Source organism: Hemicordylus capensis, chromosome 2 (genome assembly GCF_027244095.1).
Source record: "Hemicordylus capensis ecotype Gifberg chromosome 2, rHemCap1.1.pri, whole genome shotgun sequence".
In the NCBI taxonomy this organism is placed as follows: Eukaryota; Metazoa; Chordata; class Lepidosauria; order Squamata; family Cordylidae; genus Hemicordylus; species Hemicordylus capensis.
In genome coordinates this window covers 184,902,637-184,916,815 of record NC_069658.1, presented here as the reverse complement: position 1 = coordinate 184,916,815, position 14,179 = coordinate 184,902,637, and the positions used below count along the sequence as shown (strand labels likewise).

The 14,179-nt window shown below is 49.7% G+C and overlaps 1 protein-coding gene across 6 annotated transcripts in view; it reads right to left on the bottom strand.

Moving 5' to 3' along the window:
- Positions 1 to 853: 853 nt before the first annotated feature.
- The window catches only part of DUSP9 (dual specificity phosphatase 9), a 36,661-nt gene continuing 23,335 nt past the window's right edge, over positions 854 to 14,179 (bottom strand). The window contains exons 4-9 of one of the 6 annotated variants that reach the window (XR_008317142.1): positions 4,490 to 4,569; positions 3,938 to 4,042; positions 3,605 to 3,706; positions 2,766 to 2,836; positions 2,330 to 2,402; positions 854 to 2,179 (exon numbers count right to left, since the gene is read on the bottom strand). Coding sequence is in view for 2 of the 6 variants with exons in the window: in XM_053300280.1 (XP_053156255.1) it covers positions 2,868 to 3,062; positions 3,605 to 3,706; positions 3,938 to 4,042; positions 4,490 to 4,569 (482 nt within the window). In the remaining 4 variants the exon portion in view is untranslated. Of the gene's footprint in view, positions 2,180 to 2,329; positions 2,403 to 2,765; positions 2,837 to 2,856; positions 3,063 to 3,604; positions 3,707 to 3,937; positions 4,043 to 4,489; positions 4,570 to 14,179 lie in introns of those variants that run through there. The other 5 variants (XR_008317145.1, XR_008317144.1, XM_053300280.1 and 2 more) reach the window with 5 other exon arrangements.

The following is a 14,179-nucleotide window of genomic DNA, read 5'->3' as shown; positions in this document are numbered from 1 at the left end:
CAGTAGACACGATCACTCCCAAGCGTCCCTTCCAATCTGCTTTAAAAGTGGCCCCTTGGTATACAGAGGAGTTATGGGGTCTGAAGCAGCAAGGTAGGCAACTGAAGCACAAGTGGAGGAGAACTCGGCTTGAACATGACAGGACACCGCATAGAGCCCACTTGAAGGTTTATTCAGAGGCAGTGCATACAGCAAAAAACCAATTCTGGTGTGCACGCATTGCTTCTGCGGGTTCGTGTCTAGCAGTGCTGTCCCGGGTTGTGAGGAGTTTGATTCAGGCTCCTTCCAATTCAAACCAATCCCCCAGGACTTTGTTCTGCTGCAATGCTTTTAATGGGTTCTTTGCGGACAAAATCTCCTGTATTCAGGCCAACTTGGACTCCACTGTTTCTGCAGGTCTATTAAGGTGGTGTCCAGCAATGGTAAACCCCTCCTGTATTCTACCAAAGACAACCACAGGGCTCTGTGGGCACCAGGAGTCAACACAGACTCGACGGCACAACTTTACGTTATATCTTGAGTCAATCCAGGGCTTTGAACCCAGGAATCCAACCAGCTCAGTATTACAGCCTTAATGAGTGGTCAAATGGAATCCCTCGACAAAGCTTTCTTTTCTAACACATTTTATTTCTCTTGTCTCCTCCATTGGGATGGAGTTTGGTGGTTTTGATTGCTTCCGTGGAGGAACAACTGCCTATCCCTCCTAAAGTATTGCTGCTGCCACCAAGTAGACTTTTTGTATGGCTGAGTCCACTACAACACAACTTTGTTCAAAATTACCAAACCCTCAAAATACTCAGTAAAGTGGAAAGACGCATAGGCATGGAGTGGAGACAAATCAACAAGCTTCAAATCTTTATAGAATAAGAAAGTTTACTTAAAAAGAAATCAGTTCCATTAAGACATGACTTTACCCTATCCCTAAAAATAGTTACCCAAAGAACCTACCAGGGAAAATAAAAGGCTGGGAAATCCTCACTCACTAGCTGACCCTATACTGGGCCCTACACAGAGTTCTTTGTCTTTTCTCTCTTCTCTGTCTCTGGCTTGCTGGGCAGTCTCTGGTTCTGGTCTAGGCACAGGCTTGGGGCTCAGTGCAGCCCAGCCCTTCTGGGATTTCTGCTCCTGTCTTCAGAGGGGCTTTCCTGCCAACTTCTCTGCTGCAGACAGATTCTCCTGGCACAAAGTTGCCTTCCAAACCTCGTGTCCTAGACTGGGAGCCTTTGTATACACTAATAGATTTCTTCCCTTCCCTTCTCAAACATGCATGGTGTGCTTGACATCATTTTGCTGGTAAAATCTCTTTTTAAACCAGTGAAGACCTTAAGCAAGCTGATGGAAATTGTCCAAAAAAGTCAACTTGAGCATATCCAGAGTTTTTGTAACTAGAACTTTCCAAGAGTTTGCTTCTTGAAGGCTGGTTTTTCTTCTCTTCACATCTAGGCAAGGCAGTTCTATTTGTAGTCCTAAAGCATGCTTTCCTCTTGTCATCTTAATGATTATGTCAGAGCTCTAGTCAATGCCTTTTCCTGACATTTGCTGCGGTGTTTTAAGAAAAAATCACTTAAAAGCAGGATTTTGGTGCACCAGCTCTTCAGTCATGACTCAAGTGACATCCCCTCCTTCTGACATGCTACTGCAGCCCTTGGCCAGATCCCCATTAACCACAATGGGTACACCACTCAGGGATTTGCCCTCCTGGAGATCCTGGTTCTGCTCATCCCATCCAAAGGTGACGAGAACCACGTGGGGATCCTCTCCAGGGGTGAAGACAATGGAGCCCTCTGGGGTGACCTTGGCTGGCTTTTGCTGTCAAGGCAGAAGCATCTCTTGCTCCTGTTCGTGCTGCTTGGGGTGAAGGTGCTCCTATTCCTCCAGTGGGCACTCTGCCTCTCGCTGTTCTCTCTCCCCGCTCCCGCTTGAGCGGCTCCTCTTCTTTGCCAAGTTTGGCAACCAGCTTGCAGAGCTGTGCCCACTATATATAAAGATGGTCTCCTGCTAGATGGTGGTGTGCCTCCAGCTGGGCAAGATGCTCCAAATCTTGTTGGCCCTGATGGAGCTCTTCTTCTGGGGTTTTGCTTTTTGACCAGGGTTGCTCTGGACCTCGCAGTGGCTGTGGGCTATTCCTGGAGACTGATGCAAAATCCGAAGTCTTCTCGTTCTGGCTCAAAGAGGTCCTCTGGTTGGGAGAGAAGAAGACACGAGAGTTAATCAAGAACAAGGCTTGGTTTGGGAAAGGGGCAGAGGGCCCTGCCCACCCCCGAGGAAAGGAAGAGGCTTCGGGGCTGGAATAACCAAAGAGTTAGGGATAGGGTTAAAGGCTTCCCACCTGAATTTGGCCGCAAGGTCTGCCAGGAGTTCTCAGTCATCCCCGAATTCAGGAGCTCCCCGGGAGAGGTAATCTGGTTGGGAATGAAGACAAGAAAATTAATTACAGCACATCTTGACTTTGGAAAGGGGTAGAGGGCCCTGCCTGCCCCTGAGGAAGGGAAGCAGCTTCAGGACAGGGATTCCCAAGGGGGAGTGGCAGAGACGGCTTCCCCAGCTGCAGTTTGGCTGCAAGGCCTTTCCAGGGAGCACCATGTTTCCCTGGCGGGGGGATTGGGATGTCATGGCCCTGGCTTTGGGGAGGGCTCTGGGGAGGGCCAGGAAGAGGGAGGGAGTGGGCTCCTACAAGACCCATGGTGGGCCAAGAGAGGGAGCTGCTGAGGCCCAGAATAGGGAGGGGGCTCTGCCAGCCCCCTTTCCTTCGGGATGGACATTACCTTCACTGGACAAATGGCTGCCGTTGCCCTTGGCCTGGCCTGTTGAATGGCCAACACTCAATCTGCTCTGCCTGTAGAGAGAGAGGGAGAAAGGAAGGCCCATCAGAGCTTTTCTGGGCACCCTGGAACCTGGAGGAGGGGAGCTGTGGGGTGCTGGAGCAGAGCCAGGCCAGCATGGGGGAGACTTATCTCAAAGTGGAAGGGGGGCCCAATGGCCAGGTTGAGGAGGAACAGGCCAGCCCTTTCCGCAACTGCTGCCTCCCGCTCATGCTCACTGTAGATCTCCACGTCAATGGCCTGTAGGAGGAAACATTTCCTCCAAATGAGAAGCTGCAGAGGACCTGGGTGGGTTCCACCAAGTCTGCGAAGGGACCCCAGAAGAGCCCACCACCAGATAATCGCCTAAAAAGTGTTGCTTCAAAAGTACTCTGGAAAGTGATCATGTCTGTGGAGGGTGGAAGTATGCAAACACCCTGGAATTATTTACTACATTTATTGACTACATTTTAATATCACCTTTCTGCATTGACAAAGGCACCCAAAGCACTTTACAATATTAAAAGAAGCAAATAACAGATTAATAAAACGTTATCTCAGGCTGTTGGTCTTTTCAAGAGCCGAGGACAAGAGTTCCCTGGCCTGGGTGCCTCCTTTCTTGCCTTCCTCTCAGGGCACATTGGTTTTTCAATGCTCCTCCTTGAGGTTTGGAATAAAAAGATAAACTAAAGAAAACCCAGCAGCTCTAACCCAGCAAGGCAGGGCAAGGGACCCCTTTTTCTGGGCCCAGGGGCCGTCTCTCTCACTATTTTGAGGATGTCACCCTCCTCTCTCCCACTTACATTGGCCATCTGGATTAGATGGGTCAGGGTGGGCTTTTCTTCCAGGAGGCCTCGGAGCATGATTTGCAGGGCCTTCTCGTGCATGGGGGTGGGGGATGAGCTCTGAAGTGGAGAGAGAGAGCCAGAGTGTGGCTGCTGCTGGCCTGAGGGGTTTCCCGGCCCCTCCTCGGGGACTCCCAGGTGCTCTGCCTGTCCTTTCCCCTCATGGGGGCTCAAAGCGCCTGTCTTCATGGTGGGGGGATATGCAGGCCGGACTACCAAAGTAGCACCGGTCCAGGCAGAGTCTTTGCCTAGGTGGGGGGCGGGTGGTGGTGGAGCTCCATCAATACTTACTTCCTTGTCTTCCTCTGGCCCTTCTCTGACCATGTGGCTGATCCAGAAGATCGACTCCAATATAAATTTTTGTTCGTCTTCCCTCCGAAGCATGGCTTCATCCGACTGCCAAAAGAAAACGAGAAAGATTAGAAAGCCAGCCGGGCTGGGTGGGGGAGAGAATACCATCAAGAAACAGGTACAGGAGGGGAAAGGAATCACCTCAACCCCTGGCCCTGATCTGAGGCATCCCCAGCCTGCAAGGCAGGAGAAGAAAGCTGGATCTCGTGGCACTCAAGTCGTCTCTCCCAAGTCGCCAACTCCTCCAAAGCCCCGGGAGGGGGGGCATGGATGAAGGATGGGGAGACCTTCTTGCAAGGCCTCCCCAGACCTTTCCCCAATGCCTGAGGGTGTGGAGGGCCACCAATAGGTTGGTCACTCCCCCTGCTTGGCCCTCCTGGGCTCCATCCCACCTCTTCCCTCCACTTGGTGTCCCTGAAATTCTCCTTGGGGGGTACCCACCACTGTCCACACCACTCCTCCCCTTCCAGACCCAGCCCGTTCCCCACGTACCTCAAGGAGGTGATGGCCTCCATGCAGAGAGAGAAGAGGTGGTGGGGAATGGGGTCCTCCCAAATATTGTCCATCACCTCCTGGGAAGGAACAGTGAGCAGGAGGGAGTCACCCCAGAGCCCCTGGGGGGCTTCCCTAGTCCCGCCCCAGATCCGCCCAACCCCTCTCCTTTCCCTTGGGCTACAGTATGGTTTACATATACCTCACAACTCTGTTGTTTTCCAACCTCATATCTGTAAATCTATGTATACACAATGTAGAAACAGATCTTTTGTATACAGTTGTGCTATGGTAACGTACTGTATGCTTTGGTAGTTTGTTGGTTTAATTTTAAAAATTGTCTTAAAAACACACACCAAAACTGTCTTCCCTCTCCGGCCTGGGTTTCACCCAGATCCAAGGGCTGCCTCCACCCTGCTGAGGCCCATCCAGGATTCCAGCCCCTCATCCGCCCCAGATGTCCCTGCCCCGGATCACTCACCAGCATGGCCTGGGCTGCTAATCCCTTGGAGAAGGGGAGGCGTCACTCCCCTCTCCTGCGGCCTTCCTGACATGCCTGGACGACAGCCATCAGGAAGTTCATCCAGGCCCTCCTCTCCCGAAAAGCGCAAGAATGGGGCTGTTGAGTCGGGCAGGATTTCCCTCTCCCTTCTCCGGAACGGACCAGGCAGGCCCCCTTTTAGGAGAGGCTGCCACCCCACTGTTTTTCAGCACCCTGGACAAGGGTCTGGGCTTCCCAGGGGCCGTTCTGGGTGAGGGAAGTTCCATACCTTCCCTCCTCCTTCCTTCAGGGTTCTGGGCTGCTCCACTGTCTGGAGCCTGGCAGTAACCACGGGGTAGGGGGTGAAAGCTGCAGAGTAAGGGAGAGGTGGAGAAGGCAGAACCACATGAGCAGGCTGCCTTTCCAGCCAGGCCACCGCTCCCCTTCTCCTCCACCTCCCTGGCCCCACAGTCCCCTGTGAAATGGGGCACCTCCTCCTCACCTCCAGCAGCCTGCACAGGCGGCTCTGACGGCCCTGGCTTGCTGCTCTCCCCAGCTGGTGGCAGCGAGGGAGGCAGCGGGGCAGCAGTGAGGGAGGTAGCGGGGGCCACCCAGTTCTTCCACCCACAGATGCACCACCATGGGGCGGCAGCTGACTGGGAGGCTGTGGGCTCCCCTGGGGCATCCAGGGGGGGCCACTCTACTGGTCCTCCTGGGCAGGAAGGCTCAGACCCTGCCCAGCCTAGAAGAGAACAGGGAGACGGTGAGAAGAAGGCCATTGGGCAGAAATGTTGGGGCAGAAAGGGGACCCGGGGGTGGGGTGAGGAATCCCTGCAGAGCAGCCAGGGAGATGTTACCAACTATGCTTATTCTGCCTGACTCCCAGGAGCCTCCCTGATTGCAGCTGCATCTCTAGGCTTGGAGATTGCACTTTGGATATGCTCAGGAGCTTCACAGCAACGTGAGCTCTCAGTTTACGGTACACTTGAGGAACAGTTCACTTAGTTGGCAGTGGGCTCGTTGCCCCTAGATTTGGTTGCCAACAAAGCAAATTGGAATGGGGATCAAGATTCTGCAGCCCAGAAGCCCCATCGTCCACATCAGGTGAAGGTGAACCCTTGTCCCACTCTTGGGCCCCCACCTATCTCTTCCTGAAATCTAAGCTGCCCACGTCTCTCAAGCCTCTTTCTATTGCCCGCCTGAGAACTTACACAATTAGACCTTAAGCTAAAAGGCCTCATTGCAATTGGTTTATTTAGAAATGGACTTGATTGCTCGTTCAGTTAGAAATAACTTGTCGTAGTTAATTTGCATAGTAACCTATTTTTAACTGTATTACTTTAACCACAGAATTCTCTTCCTGTATTCCCCGCCCTCAAATAAATTCTACTTTTAATTTTGAGATGATATCCTGTCCCAATCCAGTGATTTCTTGAGTCCAAATGTTTGCACACATTAAAGCTGGTGGAACTGACCCCCTTAAGAGCTAGTTCCCCCACAAAGCCGGGATGTTGGGTTGCTGACCAAACACCCCTGGGCCAGTTCCATTAACAGAGGCTAAACACTGGCTTGCACACGTCAGTCCTCAAATCTCCACTCGGATTCCGGACTCTTTGGCCAGGAATCCAGTGGGCAGCTGCCTGCCTGCTTGGGCACAGCCCCTTTTGGCCCCCCCTGGCACAGCTCTGGCCAGCCCATCTCCAAAAGGACATCTTAGGGCTGTGGGCGGGGCAGAAATGAGCTCTCCAGAGCCTCTTGGGTGCGGGGTGGAGACCCTTCCCTCCAAGGACAGGTTTAACTCCTCCAGGGCTCTTGAGCTGAGAAAAGACTCAGGAAGGAGGTGGGTGCTGGAGCAGGAGGCTTCTTGCCCTGAAACACCAAGAGGGGTCCTGGCTGGCCCCAATATTTGAAGCTGGCTACACTGAGACCAGACCCCTTTTGGATCTACCCCTGCTGCTTAACCCCCACAACGGCATTCGCTTCTCTGCTGCTGCCTCCTGCATCTCGGTCTGGTCCAGAGGAAAGAGGTCCTTGAGTTGCATTGGAGCCGTAAGGAGTGAGGTGGTATACTAACCATTGCGCCCCTCTGGGCTTCTCCCTATCACTATTCTTTCCTCAGTCTGAAAATCTGTTTCTCTGAAGCCTTCTTCCTCCAGCCAGCCTCGAGTTCATTGAATTCGGACACCGAGCTCAAATGGCCGCTTTGGAAGTTACCTGGTTAATCTCGGTAATGTTTTTGAGTAATATTTGTTTGTTTGTTTGATTGATTTCTATACTGCCCTTCCAGAAATGGCTCAAGGTGGTTTACACAGAGAAATGATAAACAAATAAGATGGATCTCTGTCCCCAAAGGGCTCACAATCTAAAAAGAAACAAGATAGACACCAGCAACAGTCACTGGAGATACTATGCTGGGGGTGGACAGGGCCAGTTACTCTCCCCCTGCTAAATAAAGAGAATCACCACATTAAAAAGGTGCCTCTTTGCCAAGTTAGCCTTAATCAACACTTTCCCCACTGTAGCCCTAGACCCTTCAATAACCCAATTGTATTTGTGAACCTCAACCTACTCTCTCTCAGTTCATTTCCCCGTGTCCAGAGCTTTGCACAAATTTATTCTGTTGTGGGACTGCTCCACTCTAGTTCGCTAATTCCCCCCTACACAAGCCCGAATGCATTTAGGGGTGTTTTGCCCATCACTCCGGGGCAGTTCCATCAACAGAATGTTTTTCTAAACCATTTTAAACAAATTTTGATTTTAAAATTGGTTGGATTGCTTTTATAGATTTTTATTATTGCTTGCAGTTGTGCACACTGCCTTGAGATAACAACAACAAATATTTATATACTGCTTTTCAACAAAGGTTTCCAAAGCAGTTTACACAGAGGAATAACAAATAAATAAATAAGATGGCTCTCTGTCCCCGAAGGGCTCACAATCTAAAAAGAAACGTAAGATAGACACCAGCAACAGTCACTGGAGGTACTGTGCTGGGGGTGGAGAGGGCCAGTTACTCTCCCCCTGCTAAATAAAGAGAATCACCACGTTAAAAAGGTGCCTCTTTGCCCAGTTAGCAAGGGCATTATTAGGTGGTTTATAAATGAAATGGAAAGGAAGAATTAAAGCAAGACTTACATAATCAGCAGGATTGTTCTTCTCCGATGAAGAATTTCAACCCTAACACCTAAGACTAACAACTAAGACTAACACTGAACCTAACTAAATCTAACTCAAACAGAACAGCAAAAACCAAAACTTCCTGAACTAAACCAAGACTAACCTCCACCCCACTCCCAATCCCTCCTGACCTAACTAAATCTAACACAACTAGAAAAGCAAAACACTAAAAACTACCAGAAACTAAAACTAACCCCAAGCCCCAACTGCCTCCCACTCCCTATCCCAAACAAATCCCTGCCTCAAATCTCTCCGATATTCTCTCTCTACTCTCTAATCAATCTCTCTCTCTTTCTCTTTCTTGGTCACTCCCACAATCTCTCTCAATCTCGCTCTAAAAGACTCTCCCTCTCTCACCCTTTCACTCAGACACCCTCTCTCTTCCACTCTCACATTCATACAAGGGAGCCAGCGATGATTCCTTCCACAGGACATCGTAGCGATGGGTGATGTCACAAAGGGCTACGCATCATCAGCTAACTGCCCTCTCAACGGCCGCTGTTCCTCTGGGTCTAGAGCCAGTGCGGTGTAGTGGTTAAGAGTGTTGGACTAAGACCAGGGAGGTCCGAGTTCAAATCTCCATTCGACGATGACCCTCGCTGGGTGACTCTGGGCCAGTCCCTTCTCTCTCACCCTAACCTACCTCACAGGGTGGTTGTGAGCAGAAATGTAACCATGTACACTGCTCTGGGCTGCTTGGAGGAAGAGCAGGATAGAAATGTGTTTCTACACACACACACACATATCCTCTTTGGGACTTTGGGGCACCGGCGGTTCTTCTGGGGGTCTCTCCCTTCCCGGCCACATTCCCCTTCCCCCAAGAGGCCTCTGCTTTGCTCATCATTGCTTGAGGGATACCATCCCAAATCTCTCCTGGGAGACCCTTCCCACCTCCAGAACTCCCTTCTTTGCTGCTGTGAACTCCACAGGACCCAAGGGGGAGTCTCTGGGTACCAAATACAACGGCCTCCTTCCTAGAGCAGTGTCTCTTCCCAAAAGGTCTCCGTATACAGGTGGATCTATCTTCACCATCCAGAGTGGCAAGTCACCTGCCCTGATGCTTCCTGAAAAACATGCCCTCCAACATTTTGGGGATGAAAAGGGGCCTCCTTCTGAATGTGTTTCTGATCCCCCATTCCCACCAGAAGGGGCACTGCTTGCCCAGAATCCACCCCCAAGGTGGTGGGGATTCCTACACATATTTAGATGCCAATTTTCACCCTTAAGGTGATTAGGAAGGGGATCGACTCATTTCTACCTCCCACACTGTCATACGAGAAGCCTGGGGCATTGGAAGTGGGGCCAAGCTGCCAGGGGTTTCTCCTATGCATCCTTCCTCAGAGGCAAGCCCCACTTCATTCCGGAGTAGCTGTGCTCTAGGAGTCTCGGGCTGCATTCCCGGTCCTGGAAAGAACGATGATGCTGAGGAGGAGGAGGGCGTGATCAATCCGCTGCTAATTATGTATTTATGTATTTATTGAAAGAGGTTTATCAGATTCCTTTCTCTAAAAATCAGCAGCAGGTTAGGAAGAAAAGGGAGCAATACTGAAAGAGCTAGGTTTGGTTTGGGTTTCACTTGTCACATCTGCCATTTCATCTTTGTGTAATAAAGTGTTCTTGGTGGGAGAATTGTCTGATAGTAACACTTGCCCTGGACTGCTTTGCAGGGCCACTGTAAACCACTCTCCTCTGACCACAACCCGGCTTCCCACACCTTGCGCAGTTTGGGCATTCGTAGCCATGGGCTGCAGTTTTACACCCAGAGAAGACATGTGACACACTCTGCAGTCCGCACACTGGAAAAGCATGCTACAAATGCTGAGTATGTCATGCATTGCAAATCATTCTTTTCTTGCTTGAGGACTATTGTGAGCCGCCTCCTAAGAAGAGCCCTGCTGGATCAGGCCCAAGGAAGCCCATCTCATCCAGCATCCTGTTCCACACAGTGGCCCACTAGATGCCTCTGGGAAGCCCACAGCCAAGAGATGAGGGCATGCCTTCTCTCCTGCTGTTGCTCCCCTGCAACTGGTATTTAGAGGCATCTTTACTCCAAGGCTAGAGGTAACCTATAGCCACCAGACTAGTAGCCATTGATAGCCACTAGTAGCCTCCATGAATTTATCTGAACCCCTCTTAAAGCCCTCCAGGCTCTTGGCTGTCACCACATCTCGTGGCCAAGAATTCCATAGATTAATTATGTGCTGTGTGGAAAAGCACTTCCCTTTGTTGGTCCTACATTAATTGGCCTTCAGTTTCATGGGATGGCCCCTGGTTCTGGTGTTGTGAGAGAGGGAGAAACATGTATCTGTCCACTCTCTACTCCATGCATAATTATATACAAGTCTATCATGTCTCCCCTACAGTCTCTTCTTTTCCAAACTAAAAAGCACCAGATGCTGTACTTTGCCTCATAAGGAAGGTGCCCCAGGCCCTTGATCATCTTGATTGTCCTCTTCTGTACCTTTTCCAGTTCTAAAATGTCCTTCTTAAGATATGGTGACCAGAACTGTAAGCAGTACACCAAATGTGGCTGCACCACAGGTTTGTATAATGGCATTATAATATTTACATTTTTGTTTTCAATCCCCTTCCTAATGATCCCTAGCATGGATTTTGCCTTTTTCACAGCTGCTGTGCACTGTGTTGACACTTTCAATGAGCTGTCCACCACAAACCCAAGATCTCTCTCCTGGTCAGTCAATGACAGCTCAGACCCAATCAGTGTATATGTGAAGTTGGGGTTTTTTTTTGCCCCAATATGCATCACTTTACACTTGCTTACATTGATCCACTTTTGCCATTTCACCCACTCCCCCAATTTGGAGATATACTTTTGGAGTCGCAATCTGTTTTGGATTTCAGTACCCTAAACAGTTTAGTGTCATCTGCAAATTTGGCCACTTCACTGGTTACCCCTACCTCTAGATCATTTATGAACAAGTTAAAAAGCACTGCCCAGTACAGATCCCTGGGGGACCCCACTTCTTACTTCCCTCCATTGTGAAAACTGTCCATTTATTTTACCCTCTGTTTCCTGTCTTTCAACCAATCCACACATGGATTTGTCCCCTTAACTCAGGATTAAGTCTAAGGTCACCTTCTCTCTGGTTTGTTATGTGACCACCTGTTCAAAGGCATAATCATTTAGCATGTCTAGAAATGTGGCTTCTCTGTCAATACCTGTATGTGAATTTGCCCAGTCTATTGTGATGGTAATTGGTGTCACTCATTATTACAACACTGCCTCTTCTTGACAGCTCTCTGATTTGCTTCTCCATCTCCAGGTCACTGTCTGCATTTTGATCCGGAGGGCGATAGCATGTCCCTAGTAACATATTTCCTTTCAGGCGTTGGATTGTCACCCACAGGGTTTCTGTGGAGGACTCTGGTCCTCCTAGGTTTTCTTGCTTTTTGGATTCTATCCCTTCTTTAATGTACAGTGCTACTCCACCCCAGCCCACCCCTCCTTTCTGTAGAGTGTGTATCGAGGAATAACAGTGCCTCACTGGTCCTCACCATTCCACCAGGTTTCTATTATGCACACTATATCTATCTTTTCATTATTAACCAAGCACTCCAACTTGCCCATCTTGGCTCGGAGGTTTCTGGAACTGCTATATAAACACCTAGACGCTGAGTCTCTTACCTGGTGTGGGCGTGTGCTATCTCCCTTACCATGATTTGACCTTTTTGACCAGCTGCCATGTGTTTTCGTCTGCTGGCTCTATTCTGCCCCCTTCTGGTTTATCTGAAACATTTGCACCCTCACACCTTAGGGGATTTTGCTTGCCGAACCAGAAACCAGTTCCTGTTGGCAACCCCCAGGTGTCATTTTAAAAGCTTCTCTGTGACCTTTTTGATTTTAAGTGCCAGCAGTTTGGTTCCATCTTTGTTTAATTGAAGGCCATCCCTTTGGTACAGGCTTTGCTTGCTCCAACATGTATCCCCATGCCTAACAAATCTAAACCCCTCCTCGCAGCACCATCGCCTCATCCATGCATTAAGACCCCTCAGCTCTGCCTGTCTCCCTGGCCCTGCATGTGAAACAAGTAGCACTTCAGACCATGCTGCCCTGGGGGTCCTGGACTTCAATATGCTACCTAGCAGCCTAAATTTGGCTTCCAGGACCTCCCAACTGCATTTCCTAATATTGTTGGTGCCAACATGTACCACAACAGCTGACTCCTCACCAGCACTGCCTGTCTATATAGATGCTGAGTGATGTCCACAACCTTCGCACCAAGCAGGCAAGTCACAGTGCGATCAACACATGAGTCACAAACCCATCTCTCTCTATGCCTCTAATGTACAAATCACCCACTACTAGGAGGCCCCCAACCCCCAGAGTAGTATTGTCATGGGCATGCTGGAAGACTCTGAGGAGGAGTTGGAGGTAGAGACAGAGCTGACAGCAGAGGAGGGTAGGCAAAGACCAGAGGTTGCAAAGGAGACTGGGTCTTATGCACAGGGAGTCCAATATGAGTTAGAGCCGGGTGAGGCAGCTCTTGTGGAGGAGGCGCAACCAGTCTCAGCTGTGGAGAGGCGCCGATCCAAGAGACAGCAAGTGCTAAGAAGCCACATGTGTAGAACAACAGGCAGAGCTGCTGACTCAGCAACTCTTAATTAACAGCACCGGGGGCTCCCTATTTAAAACACCTGTAACATAGCTACCCTGCTGATAGCAACAATAGTTTTCTGTGAGCTAATCGGCTGTGTTCCTGTTTTGCCTTGACCATATTTGGACCCTGGACTGTGTTGACCTTGCCTGTGGATTTTGCTTTGGACTCTGTTGGATTTATTGGACTGACTTGGACTGGACTTGGTTTGGAAAATGTATTTCTGTTGAATTTTGCTGTTCTGCTTCTGCCTCTGTTGTGCTTAGTCTGGCTAGCCCGACAGATTTACGACAAGTATTCTCTATGTGAGAGGATATGGGCGCATCACCCAAGGAAGGGATCCCTTCTAAGAGAGCATTCCCTTCTTCCTCAAACTGATGTCCTCCCCCCACCCCGAGACCTTCATTCTCCACGACAGCAGAGGAGCTGTCAGCCCGGGAGTGGGATTTCTCTATCAAATTCCTGGGGGGGTCTCATCCACATACCTCTCTGCCTCCCTGAGCTTCTCTGGGTCAGTCACCTTAGCTTTGAGGGAACAAACTTGTTCCTTGAGAGCCAGGAGCTCTTTGCACCAAGCACTCACCCACGACCGTTGCCCCTCAGGCAAATAGTCGTACATGCAACACTGTGCAATACACCGGAAAGTACTCCTTTCCCTGCTGGCATTCTAGTGTCAAAACTGGGTTTATTGGATATTATATATAGAGAGAGAGCTTGTTTACTTGAAAGCTAGGTCTTAGCTGCAGTTGTCAACTAATTAAAGGTTTTAAGCTCTATCCTTCAAGAAAATCACAAAAGTGGGGTAGTACTCCCACGCCCAGGACATGCTTGGCATCTCCTTTGTGATAAAGGTGGAGCAGCTTGTGCATCTCCCTGAACACTTCCCTGCTAAACTCCACACAAAACTCCTTTGATATCTGTTAGCAAAGCTCCCCTGGTCTGAGCATTGTCTTCTTGAGCTCCTTCCAAACTGAGCCACCTCAAGAATGTGGCCCCTCCCACAAGCTGTGTGACTTACCTGCAGCTAATCTCCACCCACTGTCTCTCTAGGTACACCTGAAACTGAAGCTGCCCTGTCAAAAACAAACGCCTAGCCAGCTCTAAAAAAGACCAGCCTTAAACTTACCTTGTCCTTTCCGCTTGTTTTCTTGTTGATTGATTGATTTGTTTGTTCATTTGCTTGATTGCTTATTTAGGAAATAAAACAAAAGTTTACTGCCTCCCCTGATCTGAGGCTTGTCTTCTCAAGAGCGGCTTCCAAACTAGGCAATGCCTAGTTTGTCCTTTTAATTTCAGTGGGACTACTTTGAGCCGCTGCCCTCCAATAACTGAGCAAAGACCATTTAAACCATTTAAAGTGATGATTCTCTTCTATTCAGCAGGGGGAGAGCAACTTTCCCTATCCAACCCCAGCAC